Source organism: Apteryx rowi, unplaced genomic scaffold (genome assembly GCF_003343035.1).
Source record: "Apteryx rowi isolate R43461 unplaced genomic scaffold, aptRow1 scaffold_580, whole genome shotgun sequence".
Taxonomy (NCBI): Eukaryota; Metazoa; Chordata; class Aves; order Apterygiformes; family Apterygidae; genus Apteryx; species Apteryx rowi.
Window position 1 is genome coordinate 418,749 of NW_020450850.1, and position 24,802 is coordinate 443,550.

Consider the following 24,802-nt stretch of genomic DNA (forward strand, 5'->3'; position numbering starts at 1 on the left):
TCTGTCCTGTGCACCCCTTCCCCCCTTTGTATTAACGAAATAATTTTGTTTTCAGTGGTATTGTAGGAAACAGTGCAGCCACACTGTTGACAACAATTGAAGAAATGCATTTGCTGAGCAAGAAGATATTCTTTAATAGCCTGAGTCTTCATGCAAGTAAACTAATGGACAAGGTTTGTTTCAAAATCATACAGCTTTCATGTTTCAAAACAAATACTTTTCTTTGTGTAGAAAAATTATTAGATGCACAATTGTTGTTTTATACTTTGACGTTTCCTAAAATTGACATTTTGTTGTTTCTATAGGTGTTATGGAACTACACAGAAAATTTCCTTTTTATATTTTAATTCTTGTAATAGTTTTATTTTTGTGAAAACTTGCCAATTGTTTGCTACCACATATAGCTAAAAATACTTTCATAAACAGTATTTGTTTACAGAGCAGCAGAGCAGCTTACAGATTTTTAAAATCTCTACGGCAAACAAAAAAAAAATTCCTTAAGTGCAGTATAGCGAAGTCAGCTGATTGAGCTAGATGATCTGTGTTAATGCAGCAGCAGCAGATCTATAGTTAATTGCTCATGTACATAATTCCTTTCTTGGAGTTATGAAGTATATCCCAATGTGGTAAACTGTGTAAAAACAAAATTTGTACTTTTCTGTTTTCTATAAAAGCAGTTTTCCCACATGAACATTGCTGCCATTAAAAGCAGAATATCCATTTGTTATCCCAAACAACCATACCTAAGCCAGCATCACTCTCTCTGTGTCTTTTTTTTTTGCTCCTGCAGATTACTTTGAATTGTATTATTGCTGAACTTCTTACTATTCAGTACTTAATGCTATTCTTGTTGAGTTCTCCCTGCAGTATTCATATCTGGTTGCTGTTTGTGGATCCACTCATTAAATCTCACCTTTTTGAGATCTAAGCAAAGTCAAAGCAAACTGTTAGGCCAGAAGTCCCTTTCCATTTCTTAGGGATCAGCTCTTCACCCAGCATCCCTCTCTGAAATGTGAAGAGTTGTCTAGGTTCTTAAACCAGGAAGAGGTGGCTTTCTTTATTCCAAGTTATTGCACAACCCAAGTTCATCAAGAAGCCTCCACATTATCAGGGTTTTTTTTTTTTCCAGTTTAAGAACATTGTGTGAAAGTGGAAAACAAAAGTCAAGTTTTGTAAGTGAATTTCTAAATTAATTGTACGTTACCTGCAAGAAAAACACAAGATAGAGGTAGATCTGCAGAAACTATTCTGAGTGCAAAACCCTGTAGTTCCCTCACCATTCAGTGGGTCTTTCTGAATTTCGTATATTTTGTTGTTCTGTGATCCCAGGATGGTTTTCCCATTCTTTACAGTTTGCCTCTGGTCCTATTTTCCTGTCTTTCTACAGTGGCTGAGGACTTTCTCAAAGGAACAGTTGTTCCTCGTCTACTTCCCTTGCTTATATTCCAGTGACTCCTTTCTGTGGTTTCATACCCCTCATTAGGTGACTCGTTTGGTTGCTGCCAGTTACAATCCATAATGATAAAGTCCACTTAGTGCATTCAGTTTGTACTCATGGGTTGTTTTCATTTGAAAGCAGTGCTCTGCTGCTAATGTGTCTTCGAGGTTCAGTTGAAGTTTGAGTTTATAAAACCTACAGTGAAGGAACAGTATGATTTTTACCAAAAATAAGCAAGTAAAGCTTATGGTTTGTTGTAGGTATATGCTGCCTATATATTAATTCTTCAAAACTTTTTTCCCCTAATACCTAAACTATCTTATTTTTGTACTTTTTTCTATTATGAAGAGAAATCGTTGATGGACCTTATCAAAGATACATGACTACTCTTTACTTACAAAAAGTGTACAAACAAGTGCTTAACAAAAAGACTTTCTTGGCGTGCAACTCTAAGTCAGATCTGTATCCAAAAGCTGTCCTTCTATGCCTTTTTCTGTGCTTATTCAAATCGTGTTAGTATCTTCTTTCATGTTTTTATACTGCATTCATCCTTTTCTGTCCTGCATCTTTACTCAAACAGGATCCAGCATAATTTTTCTACTCATATAACTCGCAAACTTTGTACTTTTGTTTTGGGTGATACACTGTTTTCAGTTTGGAGACAAGATCAGAATTAATAAGGAGAAGAAGGAATGATAAAACAATTGTGGTCCCCCCAGTTAATAGTATGTGTTCTTTGTATCCTCACTATGGGGAGGTTGCATAATTTTCTTTCACTGCTCTGCCCCCCTCCCTCAGTCCTGAGCCTGATTGTAACTGGCTGTAGACACTGCCATTATTTTTAAAGGAGTTGAATTTGGTTTTACTGGCTTTAAATAAAGGTGGTGATTGCACTGCCACCTGCAATGACACTTCGCTAAAAGGTGTTCAGAATATTGAATGGTGTACCAAGCCTATCAGGTAGTGTAAAAAGATCATACTATTGCTCTTCCTCATAAGCGTGTTTTATAAATTAAACTTGAAACATTGACAATAGTATTATTTTACATTACATATATGCCCTGTGAAGATCTCTCTGCAGGATATAATAGAGGTCAAAAGCTTAAAGAGACTCAGAAGAGGATTAGAGTGTGAGTGATGAAGGCAACCACATTTATTAACCTGTATGCTTCAGGAGTTAACAACTAGGTAACTCTTTGGCTGAGATGGAATTTTACTATACTGATGTGTAGTTCTTGTAACAGAGGGTTTTAGACAGTCCTTTGAAGCATCTCATATTATTTCCCTTTGTGAATGGACTACTAAATTGAGAAATAATGTCTTATATTCTCATGACTGAAATTAATTTTACTTCACAAAAAAAATGCAAAAGCAATAGGCTGAATTACACTCTGAGAAACATAAAGATATAAGAAACATATAACACCTTTATTTTGTCACAAATTTAATTTTCCTATAACTTAGTTTATTGTGTGTTAAAATACAAATAACCAGCTTATATGCTTTTTCATATTTCTTCATTAATTTAGCAGTGAATGTCATGATGCTTCTGCATCATGAGGAGTCTCAAGGTTGCTCTTTATCATTCAGTTTTTTATTGATGTGTTTTAGACCAAAAGTGTGTATGTGTATAAATAGGATTCTTTTCACATCCCAATGTTTTTACCAGCTTTTGGCCAACTATGCATGCATCGGTGCACTGCAACCATTTTCAGAAATGTTTTGATTTTCAGAGATGGTTAAAGCACTGGAAAACAGACCCTTTCTGCTTACAGTATGCAATTATGAAGGCTTTGTGGCTGATCTCCTGGTATGCACATAGATACTTGAGAATACTTGCTTGTGAAAATAATAATATACTTATCACTTTGGACAGTCTGGAAATCATGGTTTTCCTTATTTCTAGGTTATTGCTTATATTTTGCTTTTTAAAGGATTTCTAAGTCTGTCTCAAAGACTATGAACTATTCGTTACTTAGCTTAAAATATAATTCTTAAAGCAATTTAAATAACTTTGGAAATAGATTAGCAATACCAGTGGGGAGTTTTTATTTTTATAATCTAAGTGCCTCCTTTGTTTAGATCGTTAGAAGAGGTGAATATAGCCTGTGTGAGTTACACCATTTTGATGATATATTCCCTCAGTATCATCAATTGTTACTGATAATCTAGAAATTATAAGCAAGAAATTCTGAATGGAAATCAATTCTAAGAATTTTATTTCATTTAAAGAAGATTTTGAATGTTTTCTTAATTACTGTTTATAGCTACCAAAATCCAGAAGATTTAATCGTCATTATCAGTGAATTTTGACTTGTTTTGGTTTTTTTAAACCTATACGAATTCTCATCTGTTGTAGTTTGGGGAGAACTGTCTAGATTAAACTGGTGTGTCATTGTGTCTTGCTATAGTATACTTTTTTTTAATATCTGCAGTCTATCTAATAATTGATAAGTCATAATTGTATTTAGGCAAAGCTTGCTCCTGAGTAGAGATAGCTGGGAATATTTTTGACAAGGCTAAATATGCTAACTCCTCAAGACCACTTACTTTGGATTTAGAAGAACATCAGGATAAGGTTTTGGGTTTGATTTCCCCATAACCACAGTTTAATTCCCTAGATTATTGGTTATCCTGGGTTGAGCATTGCCTTCAAACTTACTGGGATGTTTTCTTGGGAAAAAATCCCGACGGGAAACTGAGACATATGAAAGGGCACAAGAGAATATAATCCAAGGATAGCTTCAGAACTCACTGTCTGGTACAGATTACCATTGTACAGATGATAAATCCAGAAAAAAGTACTAATTTAAAGTAATGCACAGAAAATAGATACTGCTCTGTTGAAACTGGAAGCAAAGTTCAAAGTACCTAATGTGTTGGAGTGAGCGGACTCTTCTCACAGTTCTCTTATTGAGAGAATTGTCATGCAAAATCATTAGTCCACTGATAACGCATCTTAACTAGCCTGTTAGACTAACCTATGCCAGTGTGTTTTATTGGACCAGCTAATATATTGGGATGGTGGGAGTTTTCAGGCAGACCTATCTTTCTTCATGTTTCAGTAATACTCTAGAAAAATTACTAAGTAAAAAAATAATTAAAAACTTTGAAGTAAATGGAATAAAAGGTGTCGTGAGAGTAGAGAGATTATGTCAAACTAACTTGTCATATGCTTTCTGAGCTGTTAGAAGGTTATTAGTAGAGTATCCCAAATCCAGCTTTGGGATTGTTGTTCCTTAATACTGTGCTTTTTAGAATAGATGTGTATAAATTAAATTTTACAATCACATTGTGTGTTTAGTTTTTTAGTGGAAAGATATTGAAACGTTAAATGGGAAGAACTGTAAACTTGATAAACACCCTGATAATTTGGCTCCTGTCAGAATGCAACCTCTTAGGTTTTGGGAAAACCAACTAATGGATAGGTATAGTGATACAGGCTGATGTTGTGGTCTGAGTGGATCCATGTGGACAAAGCAAAACTAAAAAGAATTTTTCTGTTGTCTTCTCTTTTCCAGGTCCAATGTAAAAATAGCTGAAAAGTATGTCATTAGGCATTCTACTTTTGAACCCCTGCTGATCTCTGTGGGATCCTAATGGGGCTCAAAAGAGCCTAGGAAAGCTTCTTTGAAGCTTCCCTGGTAGATTTGCACTCAAGTTTCTTATGCTACTACTGTCTTACTGTGGCAGAAGTGGTCTCAATTTGTAGAGTGAACTTAGTCTGTAATAGGCACATACCAGTTGTAACCACTAGGATGAAATATCCAGATATCTTTTCCCAAGGTTCCACCTCTCTAGTGCTTTTTCTCCACCTCCTTGCCAATGAGGTTCTTAAAAGATTCCATTAAAAGCTGATTAGGCCCTTCAAAAAGCTGCCAACCTCTTGTTTATCACTCTGGGCAGTATTTTCTATGAGGAATGATGTTTTTAAATTACTTTTTTGTTTTAATTAACACTACTATAACTTCATAATCTTACAAAGCTGCTCTGCTCCGCTCCAGTCCTTACTAGAATTTACTGTATTTGATAGAAACAAAAGTTCTGTGCAAAGAAGCCTGAAATTATCTTTGCCATGATCTGTGTGTGTGTTGGAAGTGAAAACCCCATCAGACTCAAGTCTCAAATTAATGCCAAAATATTCCTGAACACGGTCCAGTTCAGGTCTGAGAACAGTGTGTTCAGGGCCCAATCAATACCCCTAATAATAAACAAGAATAAACAAGAAGTCACTCACTGCTGTAAATTTCAGTAAACTTTGGTACTAATCAGCACTGAATAAGTGCCTTTTCTGAATTACTGTTTCTTCATTGCTAGGAGAATATTCCTTTTAAACTTTCAAGACTATTTAGGCTGAACAACAACTGTTCTCTGAGGTTATTAGAATTAGTTCTCCATTAGTTCCCCGAATTCAGTGTGATATCTCTTGGAAAGCAAGCGTGGTGGAACTTTTTGTATCCAGAAGCATGCATTAAAAATTTTTTTTGATCTGTCCTACCAACAATATGTGGACATTTGCAGTATCTTGAATGTTTTCTAAATGTACAAAGTGTGCAAGCTAGACCAGGCTCAAAAGAGAGAGTGTTAAATTTCTTCTTTCTCTAGTGGCACATTCTTTAGGTAGAGATTCATTTCAAGGCGCCTCTGGAATGCTACTCTCAGAAGATGTCTGTTATGCTTTCCTTTTGGATTCTTTGGCCATCAGTCTCTGCCTCTTTAATCCATTCTCCCTCCCCCCCCCCCCCCCAGGAAACTCATTTCATTTATTGTGCTATTAATGAATAGTTCTTATTCTGGAAGGTATGGAACATACTGCCTGTGGCTTGGGGGTCCATCTAAGGCTGCTTTCTTTCCTTATTGAGCTGGAGTCTTGAGAGGTCTGCAGAAGTGCATAGTGCCTTGCTTTACTGCGCCCAAATACCTTGAGTGAGACAGTCAGGCTAGTCACAAGGCAGGGCAATCTTAGCTCTCCCTTATCCTTCTGGAAAGAGATTATGCCTTGAGGTGTTCACATGCTCTGTATTCCTCAGGGTCTCCTTATTCCCACATGATCCAGCCAGATCTGTATTTGGCCTGGGGCAGGCAGGAGACAGAGGAAAGAGGGAAAAGGAGTGTTGTCAGGAGGAACTGAGGCCAGAAAGCTTGATTCTGGTAGGGGACCGGAGGCAGCTGGAAGCCAGTTTGGGATTACATTGAGAAGGAGAAGCTGCAACTACATTTGAGCTGAAGTGTTTGGGGAAAAAAATATGCTAGGTTGCATATTATAAAAAGATTTTACAAATGATACAGTGGCTATTTGCCTGTTACAAAGGAAGTCTAAAATATGTAATTCTCTGTTAAAAATAGCACAGACTTGTAGTCCATTTCAGGTACTTTACAACCTGACTCAGAAAGTCGTATTCTTTTTTCTGTGAACTTTATGAACTTTTATTCTTTCTTTTTTTAAACATCTGTGATTCACATTTCTCATGTTTGAGATAGGCCTACATTCCAGTTCTTGCAGTATTATCACAGCTTATATAGGTGTACTTAGGTTAGTTTGTGCCCAGTTAACTTGTGTACCGGTAACTGAAGGTACAGACTTGCTACTGATTGAGGCTGTCACATGTACGACTGTGGCTGCCCATTGTAGCTCTCACACCCAGTCACTCAGCATGACAGTGGCTATGCAGCCTTATCAAGAAGCCGTTTAGCTTCCTCCAACCGTTGCAGCATAGCCCTGATATCCCAGAGCGATGCCTGCGCTAGGTTCTGGAGTGTTTATGGCAAGTCCTGCTCAAGGTGGCCTCAGTGGTGCCAAGCAACATGGCTGTTGTTTGGTACCTAATCTAACAAATATGGAGCTGGAGATTGTCTAGCTCTCTAGATTGTAAAACAGGCATARTCCGAGTGGAAGGAAGAATTTAGTTTTACTTGGTTGTTATCGAATGGGATGATTATGCTGAAAGCTGCAAGCAAATATTACCTGAAAAATACTAGGTCTCCAGTGTCAGAAACTGAAGTCCTTCTCTGCCATATGTGGATTTGCTGTTAGCTGGTTGTATGTGCGTTACCAGATTGCATGTTGTTTGCTGTAAATGGAGTACAGAAAAAAGCAGATCATCTTGTTCCTTAGGTTGAACTCCCACCTCCAGATCTTGGCCCAAGCTCTGCACTAAATCAAACACTTAACTTGCTGCGGGAGGTTCTGGCATCTCACGACTCATCTGTTGTTCCTTTGGATGCCCGTCAAGCCGACTTTGTGCAGGTATAAGGATGTTTGACAGCTTAAAAAAAAAAAAAGTTAGTCTTGATACACAAAAGACGGGTAAAACATGAATCTTTTTTGTCTGCTGTCATTTTGGAGACTTTTCCCAAACCCCAATTTTTAACACGAATAAGATGGTGACTAACAAATTGGATAATTACAGTACAGTATGGAGTGCCAGTCTAACACAGTATCTAAATTCTATTGTCCAATTACTACTCCATTAAGTAAATACTCCCTCAAGATTGCACAATTGCCAGTTATCTAATGTGGGTTACTCTTCTTCCTGCTAGGTTAGAATCTCTTCTTCTCAGGTTTTTGCACTTTACCCATCACTATGGTAGCTGATCACCTGCTGACAAATCCAGTAGAAAACTGCTTTCACAGTTGGAAATTCTCATTTCTCTTTATTCTGCTTTGGGGAATAAATGCGTGATAGAGACTGAATGAGCTTAGAAGTCTAATATGACATTTCTCCTCCTTCCCCTCCCCTTCCTCTTTTCTGTGTGTTTTCCATTTTAGGTTCTGTCTTGTGTGCTAGATCCATTATTACAGATGTGTACTATGTCTGCTAGTAATTTAGGCACAGCTGATATGGCAACCTTCATGGTAAATTCACTTTATATGATGAAGACTACTTTGGCTCTCTTTGAGTTCACTGACAAACGTCTAGAAATGTTACAGTTTCAGGTAAGCATTAACAGCCCAAATAGAAAATGAACTTCTTCCTGATTTTGCAGACTGTAAGCTGTGAAGTGAGCATACTTATAATGTTCATTTTGCTTCAAGACTAAATCAAGAAAACGTTAGGATAAGAGGTGTTCTTACCTGGTATCGGTTGCAATCTCTGTTATCAGAGCTGATGGGGTACAACATGTTTTATACTTCTATGTCTTTAAACAGTAAAAAAGAACTGATTAGAAGATGGGGTGTTTTTTGTTTTTAGTTGCAGATAAACGCAAATCAGTGAAAATTTCTATTATCCTAATCATTCTAATACTCGTCCACAGATGAAGCAAATGAAAGTCGAAAGCTCTTAACAGTCAGATAACTGACTGTACTCCATCATAAGAGGGTGTTAATATTAGAATATAGCATAAATTAACTTACTATTTCAGCACTTCCTTCTTCCCTTCCCTTCTCATTTGTTTATTGGTTTCACTTAACATACCAGGATAATAATTCATATTTGGTACTATTTTGAAATTGAAATGTAGTTTATAAACCATTGACTTGGGAAGACTTAAGCACTGCCCATTTATAGGTTTGCTACATGAACATTTCTGTAATACATCTCAGGAGAGCTTTTGAGGTTGGGGGACATGGAATAAGGTCACAATTCTTATTTGAAGGTGACAAATAAAGATCTGCCATGAGCTGTCTTTTACCATCTACTCCTAATTAGAATTTCTAGCACCGGTTAGCTCTGCCACAAAAAAGAGCCCCCACCAACTGTCTCTAGGGGATCTCAAATCTCCACTATCACAGCTTTTTTCCCACAGTAAATGTTGCAATTTATTTATTCTTCAAATAAGCAGTAGAATTGAAGATTGTACATTTTAACGCCATTTGCTTTCTTCAGCCATTATGCAAATACAGGAATAGACTGAAAAAAATCTTAAGATTATACATAAGTAGGTTATTAAAGTGGAGTTAAAATAGTTTACTTAATAAGAACAACATTCTTCATAGAAAAAAACTCGGGAAGGCATTTTAAATTAAAAAAAGAAAGGTGGATTTGTCTAAAGAATTTCAGGAAGTAAGAATGTGAACTCTTTAAAATATCAGATACACAACTCTTGCTAGAATTTGATAAATTATAAATTTTTTCTTTTGCTTGAGATAGAGAAATAAAACAAATGTGGGATAGTTACTTATAAAAATGAAGTAATAATGTATATATTCCCAAATCTTTTTGAGAATACTCAAGATTGTTGCAGCTGTGACTGGATTTACTGATTTCTCTGCAAACTGAAAGTTACACTAAGAATGTAAAATATATTTATGAATATGATTAGAGATGTTTTCTTTTATAAAAGACATTTTTGTAGGAAGAGAATTAAAGCAAAATTGATAGCTATAATCTAATTTTCTATTTTGGTAGGTCCTTTCAGTTGAAGGTTTTCTTCAAATACATGGTTATCAGTATTGAATCATGGTTTAGTTTCAGTTTTATTTTCATCATGAAAGACTGTTTTTTGTTGTTTATGACAAAACTGCCATGTTGCTTTCAATATTTTCAGTAAGGTTTGGTTGATTTTTTATTTTTTTATCATGTATTTTCAATGAATAAATGAACAAAATAGCAACGTATCAAGGAACAAAGTACCACAAAGAAAATGATATGGCAATTTATAAGATTAGAGCTTTGTTATCCTTAATTTTTAGGGCTGTTGATTTTACAAATGCAAAATTTAGGCTCTTCTATTAGCCACACATGATAAGTGTTAACTTTTTTTTTGGGGGGGGGGGAGGGACTTCTTATAATTTAAAATATATAAATGAATGATTAAAATAATTACGCTGTATGTATTTGTGATATTTCCTTGTTTGGTTATCATTCTCCTTCCTATTTTTTGTTTCTGAGATGACAGTTAAACCTTTTCTTTAACCCTATAAATTGTTCTTTTTAACATTTACATGCACATTTTATAAATGTCTTATGCTTAAAATTTCAGATTGAAGCTCATTTAGATACACTCATAAATGAACAAGCTTCCTATGTGTTAACTAGAGCTGGTCTAAGTTACATATATAACACTGTGCAGCAACATAAACTGGAACAGGTAAGCTGATATAATTTATATGTTCAGGAGGCACTGCATACATGCCAACTGTACCAATTTTGGCAGCAATGTTTTTGAAAAATAAGTTTCCTGTGAAAGCAAAAACTCAGTAATATCTGTTTGTTTTTTTTTTTCATATGGACTACTAGCCAAAGGCACCTTGCAAGTACAGATTTCCCCTACATTGTACATACAGCAAGCCAAGCAGGTTTGGAATACGTCAGTCCTGTGCAGCTGATCTGAGTACCCTCAGCAGGCTCTGCATTCTCAGAATCACTGTATAGCTGGTTAATATGTCTCAAAACGTGTCCAAGTAAAGTTGGCTCTAAAACCCAAGTAGTCAATATGTATACCACCTCCATGACATTTAGAACATATTGGACCTACTGTGCATACAGCATTCAGATTTTTTTCATCACGTGTGTTAACACCATGCACCAAATAGATTACATGGATGCATTAGACAACTACTGCCTTGTTTTTCTCCTGTGAAAAATTGGCAGATTAATATTAATGAGAATTATAATATCTTTTTTTGTGTGTTTATTCATTGCTCTGGCTGTTCTAGCACCAAGACAATGAGATTATGAAAGTGACAACATAAGATTTTTTAGAATGAGCTGAAAACTGGAATTCAGAGCTCCTGCTCTTTTATTTTTATGAACCACAGCTCTTAGGATAAGTGTAAATACACCCCATATTCTTCCCTTCGCCTATGCCGATGTCCTTTCGTGATCATAAAGTTAGTTCTGACTAAAGTGAAGAAATACATTTCTGGAGAAAACAGCACTGTGTTGGGAGAGCTTCATGTTTTTTCTTCAGCCAACATTTTTGCATAAATTGCTCAAACTCAACAGAGATTTTTAAAGAGAAACATTTTAAATGTACTAGTTATCTGATTACAAATTCCACTTGGTTTCCTAGTCATGAGTCTATCTCCTATTCTAAAATCAATTTCAGATTCTGCTGTAGACCAGGGCTGATTCTATTAAACAATCTGCAAAGTGGATAGACTTTCTGGTAGTATTTTCATTCAAATCTGTCAAGCTGGCTGACTGCTGGGACAAGGTTGTTGCAGGATTTACTGCGGGGTTAAACAGCATGTATGCATTCTAATGCCATGTAAGCAAAGAAATTTTGTTTGCAAGTAGACTTCATTTCTGCAGGGTCCAGGAGCAGATGACTTAGAAGGAAGTTGCCCTCTGTAATTCCACAGTACTAAAGGGATGTGGACAACTTTGCAGTTCAGTTATTGTCCCAGACCTTGTGGAAGAGTTTTTTTCCTGACCTTGTCAGTTAATGGTAAAGAAGAAAGAAAAGGGTCTGAAAGGACACATGAAGAACTCAGTATTGGCTATTTTTAATTGAAGAAAGTAATGGAATACAAACGAACTGTTACAGCATTCCAGTATTGGTGTGGTGATTGAGCTTCTAAACATGTAAAATCCTGGTGRTTTCCTAAATAAGTAACAATTAGTACTGGACATACTGTAGGATTATTTCTTATCTTTTTCCATATTTTAATAAGATTTTTTTTTTCCTTCAACTGCTAATTCTTAGGGTCCTCTTTCAAATTTGCCAAGTCTAGATTCAGTGTCCTTGAAGGCTGCAATGGTAAGCATTTTTCAATTTCATATTGTGGTGTTACTGCTGTGACAAGGGAAAGAATACTATTAATTGTATGAAACAGTGGATACTCATCTAAATTCTTTAGCTCAAGTCATTGGGTAACACAACTAACTAACCAATCATCCTCTTCAATAATAGCTAAATTACGTGTCTGGGAATACTTTCTTCATTTATAGTAATTTGACTGCTTCAAGTAATAAATGCATATACATATATTTATAAATTATTTATGAACTGATAGTAATAGAATATTAGTTTCTAAGCCTTGAGAAACAGAACTTTACTTACAAGAATGTTATTCTGTGAGTCATCATAAATTGCTAACAGCAAATGCTTAGCTCTAATTAGTTTTAATCCCCCAAATTTTTTTTTGCCTGAATGCGTTGAAATATAGGTCTGCTATCATTTATAATTTTAGTCCTAAGGCATTCACTTTATGCAAATAGTTCAGCTAARCTTAGGAGATAAGTGCTGGGCATATGCAACAGTTTTTGGTTTTGGTTTTGTTTTTTTTTGTTTTTTTTTGGTTGAAAGCTACAATATATTTTAAAACAAATTATCAGCTAATGTTTTTTTCTTAGTGTGTACAAGGCTAATTTCCATAGAGATAGTGATCTCACAGTTCCGTAGCCAACAGTATATGAACTTCCACTCTTCTTGTTAGCCAAGTTCAGCTTTATTCTGAATGCTTAACTGTAACTCTTCCTGCATGCACACACACTCACAAAAAGAGAGTTCTAGTCTAAATCTTTAGATTGTCTAGTAAAAATCTTTAGATCACACAGTGGCTTGAATTTTGGGGAGGAGAAGGCTGTTTCTTTTTTAATTACTAAATAGGTCTCTACTTCTCATGGCCTTGTAGACCAACCAGGAGTTTAAAGACCACAGCTTGGGCACCGCCCCTCTAAATTACATATATGTAACTCAGTTGTCTATAGCCATACATAATAATTTTACCTGAGTAGTTATGTAAGAATCAAACTCTCTTATTTTCCTCATAGCTTTGTTTAATGTGTACTTGTGTGAACACACTTTAACCAGGATGGAACCCAGTATGCCAAAATTAAACCCATGTAAATTCTAAGTGTCATTCTAGTCTGTCTTCTTCCTAGGGCTCTAACCATGTAAAGAATTTACAGTCAAATTCACTGCCTTACAACTTAACCTGAAAAGTTTTCTCGGTCCCTGACTTTTAAATTGCTCATGTGTGCTCAGAAATAGTGTTCTAGTAAAGTCTTTACTTTTCTCTCAGCTAAAGCTCTGCTACATTCCAAATGTGGGCAGATAACCCTGAAAAGCTAAGTCATGAGAACAATTACTGACTTAACTGGTGATTTGTGCCTACTTCCTGCACATCTGAATGATAGTTGGACTTGGATTTTAGGTTTTACCAGCTTGAAAAGATTTGCCCAGTGAAGCAGAGCAGAAGGGTATCCTGCATGATGGCATTTGCCATCTTGCATGTCTCTTATTGAAACTAAGTTGGGTAATAAGGAATACAGGAACTACAGGTCCAGGAGGAGACCCAAGCTGGAAGGAGTCCAGTTCTATCACCAAGCTGGGAATGGATCAGCAGTGAACTGCTGGAGTCATTGAACCATTGAATAAATTAGGTTGGAAGGCTCAAAGTAGGCTCGCTAAGATGTTAGTTTCCTAGGGCCTTGTCTTGTTGAGTATTTCCAAGGTTGGTGATTCCACAGATTTTCTGGGTAATATATTCAGTGTTTAACAAAGCTCTTGGTGAGAATTTTTCCTTTAAAATCTAATCAGAATTTTCCTTAGTGTAACTTCTGTCAGTTGTTCCTCATGTTTTCACTATGCACCTCTGGGAAGCATCTGACTCCATCTTCTCTATAATCACCTAGTAGATAGTAGAAGATAGTAGTGACATTCCTCCGTTGTGTTTTCTTCTCCAAAACTACTAGAATCAAATCACTGCAGTATTTTATACTACGTTATATGGGGGGGGAGGAGGAAGCCTAGGAATAATCCAAGGAGCCTCAACTAGGTCCCATGGTCTTGTTCTTCCCAACTTAAGTCCTCACTGGATTATTAAGCAGTGCCCCCTGTGCTCTCAGTAAGTAGTAATGTCTAATTTGGGCAGGCTGAGTTGCTATCTGGAGGCTAATGTGTTCCCTTTGCACTGAATAGACCAGGTCTGATTTTCAGGGGGTGCAAACATATATCCACCAGCTGCACGGAAAACTTAGCTAGTTACGAACACTGAATTGTCATTATTTATGCCCTCCACATGTACTCCTCAGGATCAGAAACTTAAGATTTTGGTGACTTCAACACTTAAGTCAGACATCTGGTTTGGACTATTAAGTTCTGCCTTAAATATTTTATATTGTGTTAGGTTCTTAAATAAATAAAAACAGCAAATTCCATCAAATAAGAAGGTGCGATTTTAATGTAATCGCTTTTCAGAGATCTGTATTTTTTTATCTGTCTTCATATACCAGCAAGTTTTTAGTATGCTGATCTCATATTCTCTTTTTTTCCCGCCCATAGGCTCAGTTTGATCGCTATCTGTCTGATCCAGATAGTCTATTAATGTCCCAGCTGAATTTCCTTCTGAGTGCCACTGTGAAGTAAGTATCTTAACTCTGAGTTTCTATTGTGCTTGTATAATAATCAGAAAGATGAATTTGATTAGGTTTTAGTGGATCATGATAGAGAATTCAAGTTATCAGCTGTAATCACATTTGCAATGTCCTTCAGGTCACAATTCAGTTTGTTTTGCCTCTCCTCTTCTTGAACAAGCAGTTAGGAATATGTAATTCTGTAACTTTCTGAAGCTGTTACTCCTGGTTTAATTGGCAATATCAAAATAAATTACATTCATCTCTTCTGAACATGTTCTATTGTGTTGGCATTGTTTTTTGTTAACTTAGTTGTAAATTGTTTTAGAACTATTTTATAAGCCTTCCAAAGAAAGATGAAATATGTAATTCTCCACTCAAATTTTCTTTTATCCCCACTGCTGCATCAAGTCTAGAATTTTTCAACTTTGTTGTCTTCTACTGTAGAATGTTGACATTCTTGTCTCATCAATTATTGTGCTGAGATTACTTTACTTTTCACATAATATGGTTTTTTTTCTACTTTGAAGTGTGGAAGTGAGGACTTTGTTATGTATCACTTCTCTTGTTTTATGAATATATTCTAAAATGCAACAAATAAGGGCCAACTGAACCCTAAGGCTAGGGAAGATGCCAAAAATTTCTTTCCAATTAAATATGAACCATATGAAGTAATTTTGTAGTACTTAAATTCAGAAAATTATATGCTGCACTGATCAAAAAGTTTTCTTGACATTATTTTTCATGCTTTTGTGAAGAATACAAGTTACATAACATATGAAAAATTGTGACTGGTACATCATATTTTTGACATAATGTTTGGAGTCTCATTATTACTATCTGTCCTGCAGTGTCATAAGAAAGCACTTTTTCACTGTGAGGGTGGTTGAACACTGGAACAGGTTGCACGATGTATGCATCTCTTACCTCTCTGTGATTCAGATACAACTTCTAGACTCTGTTTTCAGTTAACTATTTGGTCTTGGCACAAATACATTGTTTTAATCTGCTTGAGTAAAAATTTTTGAAGTACGTAGGCGTGGCCTGAATAAAAGGACAGACATTGTCTGTGTGGGGGATTGGAAGTCCAAACACCAATTTCTGTTTTCAATACTGTCAGTCCATGGAGCAGTATTAGATAAACCAGTTAAGCTTGCTTTTCAGAAGTGCTGAGCACTTGCAACTTCTAGCATAGTTGCGTGGTCTRCCTATAATGATAGTCTGAAAATGAAATCATTAAACACTCTGCTATCTGGAGAAAGAAGATTGTTACCCAAGCAACTTTCTGAAGGTCTTTTCAGATGTGTGGTAATTACATAAGTTATTATTTGTTGGCCTAGGCTACCAAATGCCTGAGTTCATATATAGTTCACTGAAGTCCTCAGGAACCAAATGAATAATGATCAAAATGTTCATTATTTGACCCTATTTTTATCATTTTAAGGTACTAAGCTTTTTTTTCACTTAAAGGTTTTTTATTCACATTAGTTGTCCTCATTATATTGTCTTGACTCGTTGAACTGGACAGTTAGAATTTGTCACCAACTTGCTTGTAGAACTCCAGATTTTTTTTTTTTTGGTTGAAGTTTCAAACTTGTCTATATTGGAAAAAATACAAGCCCAAGGACCTGTTAATAATCTTAGCATAGAAATATAAATGCTAGCATTAAGCTGATCCATAAACCAGTATCACTTTTTAATATGTTACTGTAGATCCATAACACCAGCATATTTCAACTTGGGTTTTCCTCGTCCACAAACAATTTTGTGCCATAAGACCAGTGCTTCCTTAGCCTTGAGTCTATCACTGAAGAAATGACTGTTGCGTTACGAGATATTGTTTCTTCTCAGCTGTTTGTTGGATCTCTCTGCTGTTACTGTTCCCACAGCTCAGCCAGCAGAACTAACTCTGTTGTATGAGAGTTACTCTTCTACTCCAGTACATATCAACCAGATGAGATTAAAGAATAATGTAAATGAAGCATTTGAAATTCTGCTTCTAAGTGTCAAGCTATTAAACCTGATTTTTAACTCTTGGTCTTTTTCTTAATGTAGGTCTATTTAAAAATCATAGTAACAGTAAATGTATTTTGAAAGCCTCAATTTTTCACTGCTAACACAGAAGCAATTTTTTAGAGGTAGACTTTATGCTACCATAAAGACTCAGGCAAACAGTGAAATTACTTAGGCTTAATAATTTCTTTCTGTCAGATGAACCAAGATAAACTGGTTATGTATGCACTCATAGCCTCATCCCATTTATGAGGTTTTTAAACCTCTCTTACTGCAGTTTAAGCTGAATTCATGTTATCTTGCAACAGTAGGGAGCCAGGAGGTGAGTGGGGAGCCTATATGAGGAAAATTACCATAGCCACTACAGCTCAGCTGACACACAGTAATTTATTAACCTGCTGTAACTCAATGCTATAGGTCAGCTTCTACACAGAATTAAAAATAAAAACTCTGCTAATCCCTTAGGCATCAAATGTGTAGCTTTAAACACAAGGAATCCTGCTGAAGTCAAGATACATATTTACTTAGGTGCATATGTGTGGAATCAGTCTATTTTCTTTTTACCTGTAGTAAATATGCAAAATTCAGTAATTTTCCAAAATTCATGGAAAACATTCGACAAGTACTATAATTTTAATCTCTTGTTATAGTGGTTCAGATTTTCAAGTTAGTTTTACAGAGGTTTGGTGTCATTTTTGAAGACTTGTCCTCTAAATCACGTAGTTGTGATCCACTCTCCAGCTATTGAGCTGGAAGCAACCAGTTCTTTGATTCTTAAAATCAGACCATGTGCTTCTGGTAAGGGACTAGTGTATTTTTTACACAGTGAAAACTCACTGGTAATATAATACAAACTTTATGACCATGAAGAACATTCCCTCCAATATTTGCTAGTGCATGCTGTTGTCTTTCAAATTCCTTTGCTCATTTAAAAAATTTTAAGCTATTTATATATGTGGTTGTTGGTCTCGTAAAGCTCTTTTCATTTGTGTTGGATCACAGAAACTGAATGCTGAAATTACTTACTATTTTTAGAAAGTGCTGCAGTTTGTGTTAGTGATAAATTGTATCATGTTGTTATGGCAACTGAAATCCTAATGTGGTGATTAATGACACTGATATTTGATGGAAAGACTTGGTTGATGCTGTTCAGCTCTCTGGAACATTTTAATAAACTTTTTCTTTCAGTATAGTAGTATTCTGTGTAATACAGTTAGTAAGCTTTATACAAATTCCATTGTGCAATGTTTTCCTAAAACATTTTCATGTTACACAGCTTAGTGATTCGAGATTGTGTTGAGACAGTTGTTTACCTGAAAACCTTGAATGTATTTCCCATATAACAGTGTTTCTAGATTTGCTATTATAAGGCCAGTCTATCTGCAAGTATTCTAAATAATCTAGAAATACAGCCACTTGATCATGTTTATCCAAAGGCTGGATACTTGGCATTGGAATAAAATGTAATTTTTGTCTCTTAATCTTCTTTATCATGTTTTCCATTTCTTAATATTCCTGAAAACACAAAGTTCTACACACTTGGTATTTGAGATTGCATTAACTTGTCAATTCCCACTCACTATGCCCAAGAGCTGACAAATTCAGCACTGATTTTAGTGGATGCAATTTTGGTGATTTTGTTTCTTTGCTGCATATTAGAGCAGTGCTGAATTGGAATTTGTGATACCTCAGTTTCTCCTGATGGTCCATTTGCACAGGTTTGACTATATAACAGTTGTAACTACTGCTTCTGATAGATAAAAATGCATGTGCAACTGTAAATATATTGCCATGGTGATTAAAGCAAACTGATTCAACAAAGTAAAATAAAAATATTAGTTTGTCTTCAAAAAATAATAAACTTTTCTGTGAACATTAGCATCAGATCTCTGTACATTGTTACTCATTTTGATCCATAAGAATAACAGGATACAGACTTTATAGCATTGTTTGTCAAAGACCATAGTAACTTTTAAATCTTTGACCGCTATCACCTTCAGCTTTTCCTGTTCCTTGACAGACTATGGAATCAGGTGGTGTCAAGATAATATGAATATAATACATTTGCTGGTAGATTAAAAAATATATATATTTACAGAGGACAGCCAGCAGCCCCAGGAGGTAGAGACAGACCAGTAAGATTATCATTCTATTAAACAGTGCAGGAGAGTACAGGTGAAAAAATACTGTATGCAAATTAAATGTAGTTCTTTTTCCATCCTTTGCCATTTTTTCATGATGGCAGAAATAAAGAATGTAATTTCTTGGTTATCGAGATCATATATGTGAGTTTATGTATGTACAATACAAAGAGAGGGAAGAGCTTTCTTTTATAATAAAACTTTAAGCTGTTTTCACAGTTGAAGTATAAGGACTTTTTAATAACGGACAGTTACTTACAGTGTCACTGTCAGTGACAGTGACATTTTTCCATTTTTTTGCATTTTTATTTTATATTTAATTTCTTGCGTGTAGTGTAGTTATACTCCCTACAATTTGCAATTTCTTTTTTGTTTTGTTTTTTAGAGAGCAGATAATGAAACAGTCAACAGAACTGGTCTGCAGAGCTTACGGTGAATTATATGCAGCTGTGATGAACCCCTCAAATGAATATAAGGATCCAGAAACCATACTACACAGAACTCCTCATCAAGTTCAGACACTCCTTTCATAGTCTTGCTTCCCCCAGAATTATCTGAATCCATAATACTATATTTGTTCAGTGTTTGCATTATGGTATTTTTCTGTATTGAGTTTTGAGTTATAATAACTATATGGTTAAAATATGTAGGAATGCAGTTTTGCTTAATCTGCTTGACAGAAGTCTAGTCTTTCCTGTGTCTTTGAATACTTTCTATAGGCCAGAAAATAGAGTATAGATTAAAAATTATTTTAATGCATTCCTCTAATGGACATGGACCTTGACAGTATGCAATCTCTTTGAAAAAGGGAGTAAAGGAGAAAGAAGCTTTTGCCTTGCTGTACATAATCCTTTCAACTAGGGGTTGAAACAGTATTTCTTATAAACCTCATCATTATTTTTATTTGCTCCTTTCCCTGTTCTTTCATTCTGTTGTTCTCAGCCTTTCATCAATAAACACTGATACTGTATAATTTTAATACAACTGATGTTCTTTTGAATGTCTTGAGTTATGTCAGTTTTACAGCCCATAAATCATTTTAGAATATTTGATGCCATTTCTGAAATCCTATTGATTAAATCTTGGAGGCAAAATTTGTGTGCTTTTTGTGGGTTTTTTGATCCATTATCTATGTTGCTAGTTCTGATACTTTCTGTAAGAAAGAGAAATATTTGAACTACATGCATGTACATAATCTGGAACTTAATGTTTTAAGTAATATTTTTATAATTTTGCTTTACTGGGAAGGATTTTGTTTTAGCGCAGTTCCTCTGCAGGAATCCTTGTATCAATTGAAACTTGCAGATAGAACTCTTAAGGTTGAGTCCAATAACAGTGTAGGTTTGGAAGGTGATTTGCACAGAAGTATGGCCATTCCTCCTTCACACGTACATGTTCTTTTTTCTGTTTTGTTTTGTAAATACGGAAAAAGTTCAATTGCTTTAGCACAAGCATTTATTCAATTAATAACATACTAAGAGATTTCCGTGGTTTACACGTCCACAATGGTGCTCCTAAAAATTACAATTAGGCGCAACTGTGGCGGCCTTAAGTTGTTCTGGGGACTGTGTGGGAGAGCCAGGGTATATAGTTGTGCCTGGCTGATGTGTAGTGAGCTACGAGTGAAGGTTTTGTTTCTTCCCTCCTTCAGTACAAAGTTGAACATGCTCTGTCTAGAAACTATACATATATAGAGAGTTGTAATTCAGGGATCTTTCCTTCTAGTAAAAGAGTAAAATATATAATAAGTAGGACACCTGTTGTCTGTCACTCCTCGTGATATTTTTGTACATTTCTTAAAAGAAATGTAGTCTTCTTTCAGGGAAGTCTTTTAACCCAGAAGACTTCAGGGTTAAAAAAAAAGTTAGTATAAGGAGTTTGGTTTTGTTTGTTTGTTTTTAAAGGAGAATTTAGGAGAACTCTTTCCTTGGGAGAAATTAACTTTTTTTTTCTCTCTGAGTTGTTGTATGGGTATCACACTGTGAGTTATTTCAGTTGCTAGAATTTACACTCATATTAGCTGTTGCATAATTATGTATGTTAAGGGAGGAGATGAGCAGTCATTCATATTGAATCAGTTATATTTAAATTTAAGATGGAAGTTTTTGTTAAAGATAATATTCCCGATATAAAGTATATACTTAGTTGTAGCCAAATCTGCAGTTTAGTGAATGTTTGCAAAAGAGCAAGGTGTAGAGAAAAGCAGCAACAATACATTTTCATCTCTTGGAAAACTCATTACACAAGTCATATCCAGTGTGCTCAGAAATCAGCTTTGGTAGTAATACCACTCTAAAGCAGTATCTCCCTTTTTAATGGGCATAATTTGTTGGTATAATATAAATAAGATTTGAAAGTTTAAGTGTCTCTGGAGTTCTTGGATCAGACAAATTCTTTTATAAATTGGAATATTATGTTTGGAGTTACTCCATTTAGAAACTCCAAATCTATTAGACAAAAAAATTCAGGAAGCTTAGAAGAGCTCCAGTGGAAAATTATGCTCTCTTAGTAGGTAAGGCTCTTTAAATGATTTAGACTTTGCATTATTGTAGTGTATATTCAGAAGGCTATTTTTTGTTGTTTAATAATGTTGATATTGCTTAATATGCTTACAATTATTATCTAATATGTGAAAATTACATCACTTGTGAAAGGGTTATAGATTAGCTTATTGTTAACATACTCAGAGAACTATTTCCTCAAATTACAAATGAACCTGTCTCCAATAATCAGTCAGTAGTTTGCATGACAATTCATAAAAAATTGTTTCCTGTCTTTAAGTCCATTTAGAGACTTATCCATGACTTTATCTTCTCCTCTTATTAATAATACAAAAACTATAAAAGTTGTAACTTATAAAAATTAGAATCAATCACTAATTTTGGTCTGTGCAATGGAAGTAAATGACAAAAGGTCACGGATGACAAAATATGTCAATAAAAGCTTTTGATTTGCTGACTTCTGTCTTCCATGTTGTTATTTCCTATGCCTGCCTTCCTATGAGGAAGAAGGAAACAGCGATGAGATTTTTGACTTGCCATTTCTAGTTTGGCATTTCTGACATCTTTATTTWATAAATATCCTGGATTTCCACACCAGGAAGAATGAAGCTGCAGTCCTCAAATTGCTCGGTTTGATGGATGACCCATAAATGCTGTAGCAGATGGAATCATTCCGGGCATCAGTGCTGGGTCCATATTCAGATTACTTATCGTAGATCTGACTTGAGCACCACTGTGCTTAAAGAGATGCTTACTGGCTGGGCTGAGTTACTCGGCACATCTGCTGTTGGTCCTTAGATACTTTCTGTGGAGAGGCGTGCCTCCAGAGAGCGAACCCATTATCTTGGGCTGAGCAGCAATATGAATGCAGCCAGCCTACTGGAAAACTGGGTAAAGAGGTGTTTGAATACTACTTCTAGCATGTAGCTCCCTGTGTTTGGGACTTGGGCTGAGTCTAATTCTGAGAGTAGATAACTAAAGGGCCTCTTTTTGCATAGTTCTCTGATACAAAGAGCACTTTCCTGGGAGATGGGAGAGCTCGGTTTTGGGCCAAAGGAGTTTCTCTGACATCTGCCTCATTTCTGGAGAGCATCCTAACCCCTGGGCTGTTGTGTACCTTGAGATGAGGCAGCTCTCTTGAATTAAGCAGCTGTGCAGAAATCGATGCAAAATACAGGAGGCAAGAGACAGTATAAGCAAGGAAGAGTTTGGCTCTGTGGTCTGTACATAAGGGCTCTTCTGAGGAGTGAAGTCTAGACCTTCTCCAGTGTATGTTCTCGCCTATAGAAGTATTCAGCCAACAGTAAGCTACAGAGTTGAGTCTGAGGTAGATCCAAGGGCTGTTAATCAATACAAGTAACAATGCCTCTATGTTCAATCTTGTATATACAATTTTCTCCTTCCCTCTCTTTATAAATATACACACTATCACAAAAAAACAAAATGTAGAAGTTGTTTTAATTATAGCAAGCATACAAAGTCCAGTCACTTTGATTTTTTTTTTCTAATGTAGAAAAAGAGAAACTTAAAGGGATTGGAAAMGGTGATAATACATTTCTTTTGCAGCATTTCAGAGTGCTTCTCCCTATTCTGTGATTTATGACTCTAGACCTGCATTCTGTCTCTTCATAGACTCAGATGTAATTATTTGTATTAAAGTTTTTGAAATAAGTGTTGGGGGAGGAAATATTTTCAGAACCACTAAACTTTTCCATTCATTTTAAAAACTCTAGCTGTTCTTTAATCCCTTTGCTTGCCTTGCTGAGTCACTTTCCAGTGAACCCAGGGGATGGGAAGGCTATTAAAATTTTTAAAATTAAATGAAGGGGTTAGACTTATTTCCATGACTAAAATACACCCTTGTTAGAAGCAACACAGACATGGGTGTGTGTTTGTTCGAAATCTACTGCCACCTGCTTCTGAGGGAAAAATTCGGGAAAAGAACCATTTGCTTGTGATGAGTGCAGTAATCCAAAACAGCCGTGGTAGGGCAAGATGCCATAAATTGATGCTAAGTTGGAGTTATGTTTAAATAGTTGGGAGAATTTCAAAAAGCAAATTAGAAGAAACAGTAGAAGTAAAAGGTATGTGATATAACTTAATTCTTTCACAGATTGGCTTTACTTCTTAAACAAACTTTCAGAACCTCTCTACATTTTTTCCCCAGTGCTCTCAAAACACCTCACAAACTAAACTTCAAGACAATCCTGCAACTGCTATACCCAGTCTGCCTTTTGGATAACATGGAGTATAGTGAGATTCTTTGAGTCACGCAGTGACATACAAAGCTGAATTTGGAACATTTTTTTTTTTCCTTCCTGAAAGAATTTTAAAAAATGGGAAGTGAATGTAACTTAAACTTGGGTATTTGTTATGTACAAGAGAAAATTTCATATTCCTTCATATGGAATTAGAGGAACTGGGGGGGGGGGGGTTGACACTGATTTTTGTTCCCTTTCAAAATGAAAACCCAAATTTTCTATGGAATGGATATACCCTGATGTTATGTGTTGATGGGCCACCCCAGAGCTATGTGTCTTCGAAATCCTCGGGAGTTTTTGCTATTGAATAGCTGTAGCTCTGAAACCTGAGTTCCTGTGGCGTCTTGTGTTTCCATCAGCCCCCTAAGAGACTACGAAGGGGCTGGAAGCTTGTACAGCCAAGAATAAAACTAGAGGTCTCCCCAGCAGCCCACTGCATGGGTGACTGGCAAGAAGCCAGGTTGGCATTATCAGAATCAAACTACTACTTCAAAAAGTTTCATTTTAACTGTTCTAAATCTGAATCTTTTTTCAATTAATCTGAATGTTTCCAACCAGCTGTCACTGCCATTTGTGACATTCTTCCATTCTTCCAAACCATTTCTTCCTTTTTTATAAGCTCAGATTCTGCAAAGTGCCTCAGTTCAGGAGAGGACTTTTGGGATCATTTTCCAGAGAAGCCAAGTGGAATGCAACCATTTTTTTAAAGGTGAGCATGTGCTCCTATGCTGTGCTGAATTAGGCATTTGCTCCCTGTCTAGACTTTCACCTGACTGCCAGGCTAGCACTCAAGTCTGTATGGTCAGTCTAGCCCAGCGTATGGTGGTTACCAAATGTTCAACAGGTGGGGGTTTCCCATCACATAAAGGTGGTCTCCTGATTTACCCAGCTATTTACGTTCTTGGGTAGTGAGCCACTCTATGTAGAGGTTGTGTGGGAGAAAGGAAGTAAAATCAAGACATTTCTTGCCTCCTTGATCCTTGATTGACTGTTCAACATGTCAAGGATAATGTGGTTCAATTTTCAGTAATCTGCCAAATCCTCTAGTGCAAAGCTATGGAAAGACTTATGTGCAAAGGAGCCCTTTACACCTGAAAATGTCCACTTACTCATAAATGCATTAAGCTCTAAATCAGGGTATGACCCACTCATGCTACAGCTGTCACACCTGACTTAGCATACAATGGAAAGATGAACCACC

General features: G+C 35.9%; 1 protein-coding gene across 1 annotated transcript in view; it reads left to right on the plus strand.

Annotated features, from left to right (window-relative positions):
• Positions 1 to 21,797, plus strand: part of COG6 (component of oligomeric golgi complex 6) — a 57,099-nt gene extending 35,302 nt beyond the window's left edge. The window contains exons 12-18 of the mRNA XM_026082529.1: positions 56 to 173; positions 7,554 to 7,685; positions 8,208 to 8,375; positions 10,364 to 10,471; positions 12,032 to 12,085; positions 14,615 to 14,694; positions 19,225 to 21,797. Of these exons, the coding sequence (XP_025938314.1) occupies positions 56 to 173; positions 7,554 to 7,685; positions 8,208 to 8,375; positions 10,364 to 10,471; positions 12,032 to 12,085; positions 14,615 to 14,694; positions 19,225 to 19,372 (808 nt within the window). The 3' untranslated portion in view covers positions 19,373 to 21,797. The remainder of the gene's footprint in view (positions 1 to 55; positions 174 to 7,553; positions 7,686 to 8,207; positions 8,376 to 10,363; positions 10,472 to 12,031; positions 12,086 to 14,614; positions 14,695 to 19,224) is intronic.
• The last annotated feature ends 3,005 nt before the right edge of the window (positions 21,798 to 24,802 follow it).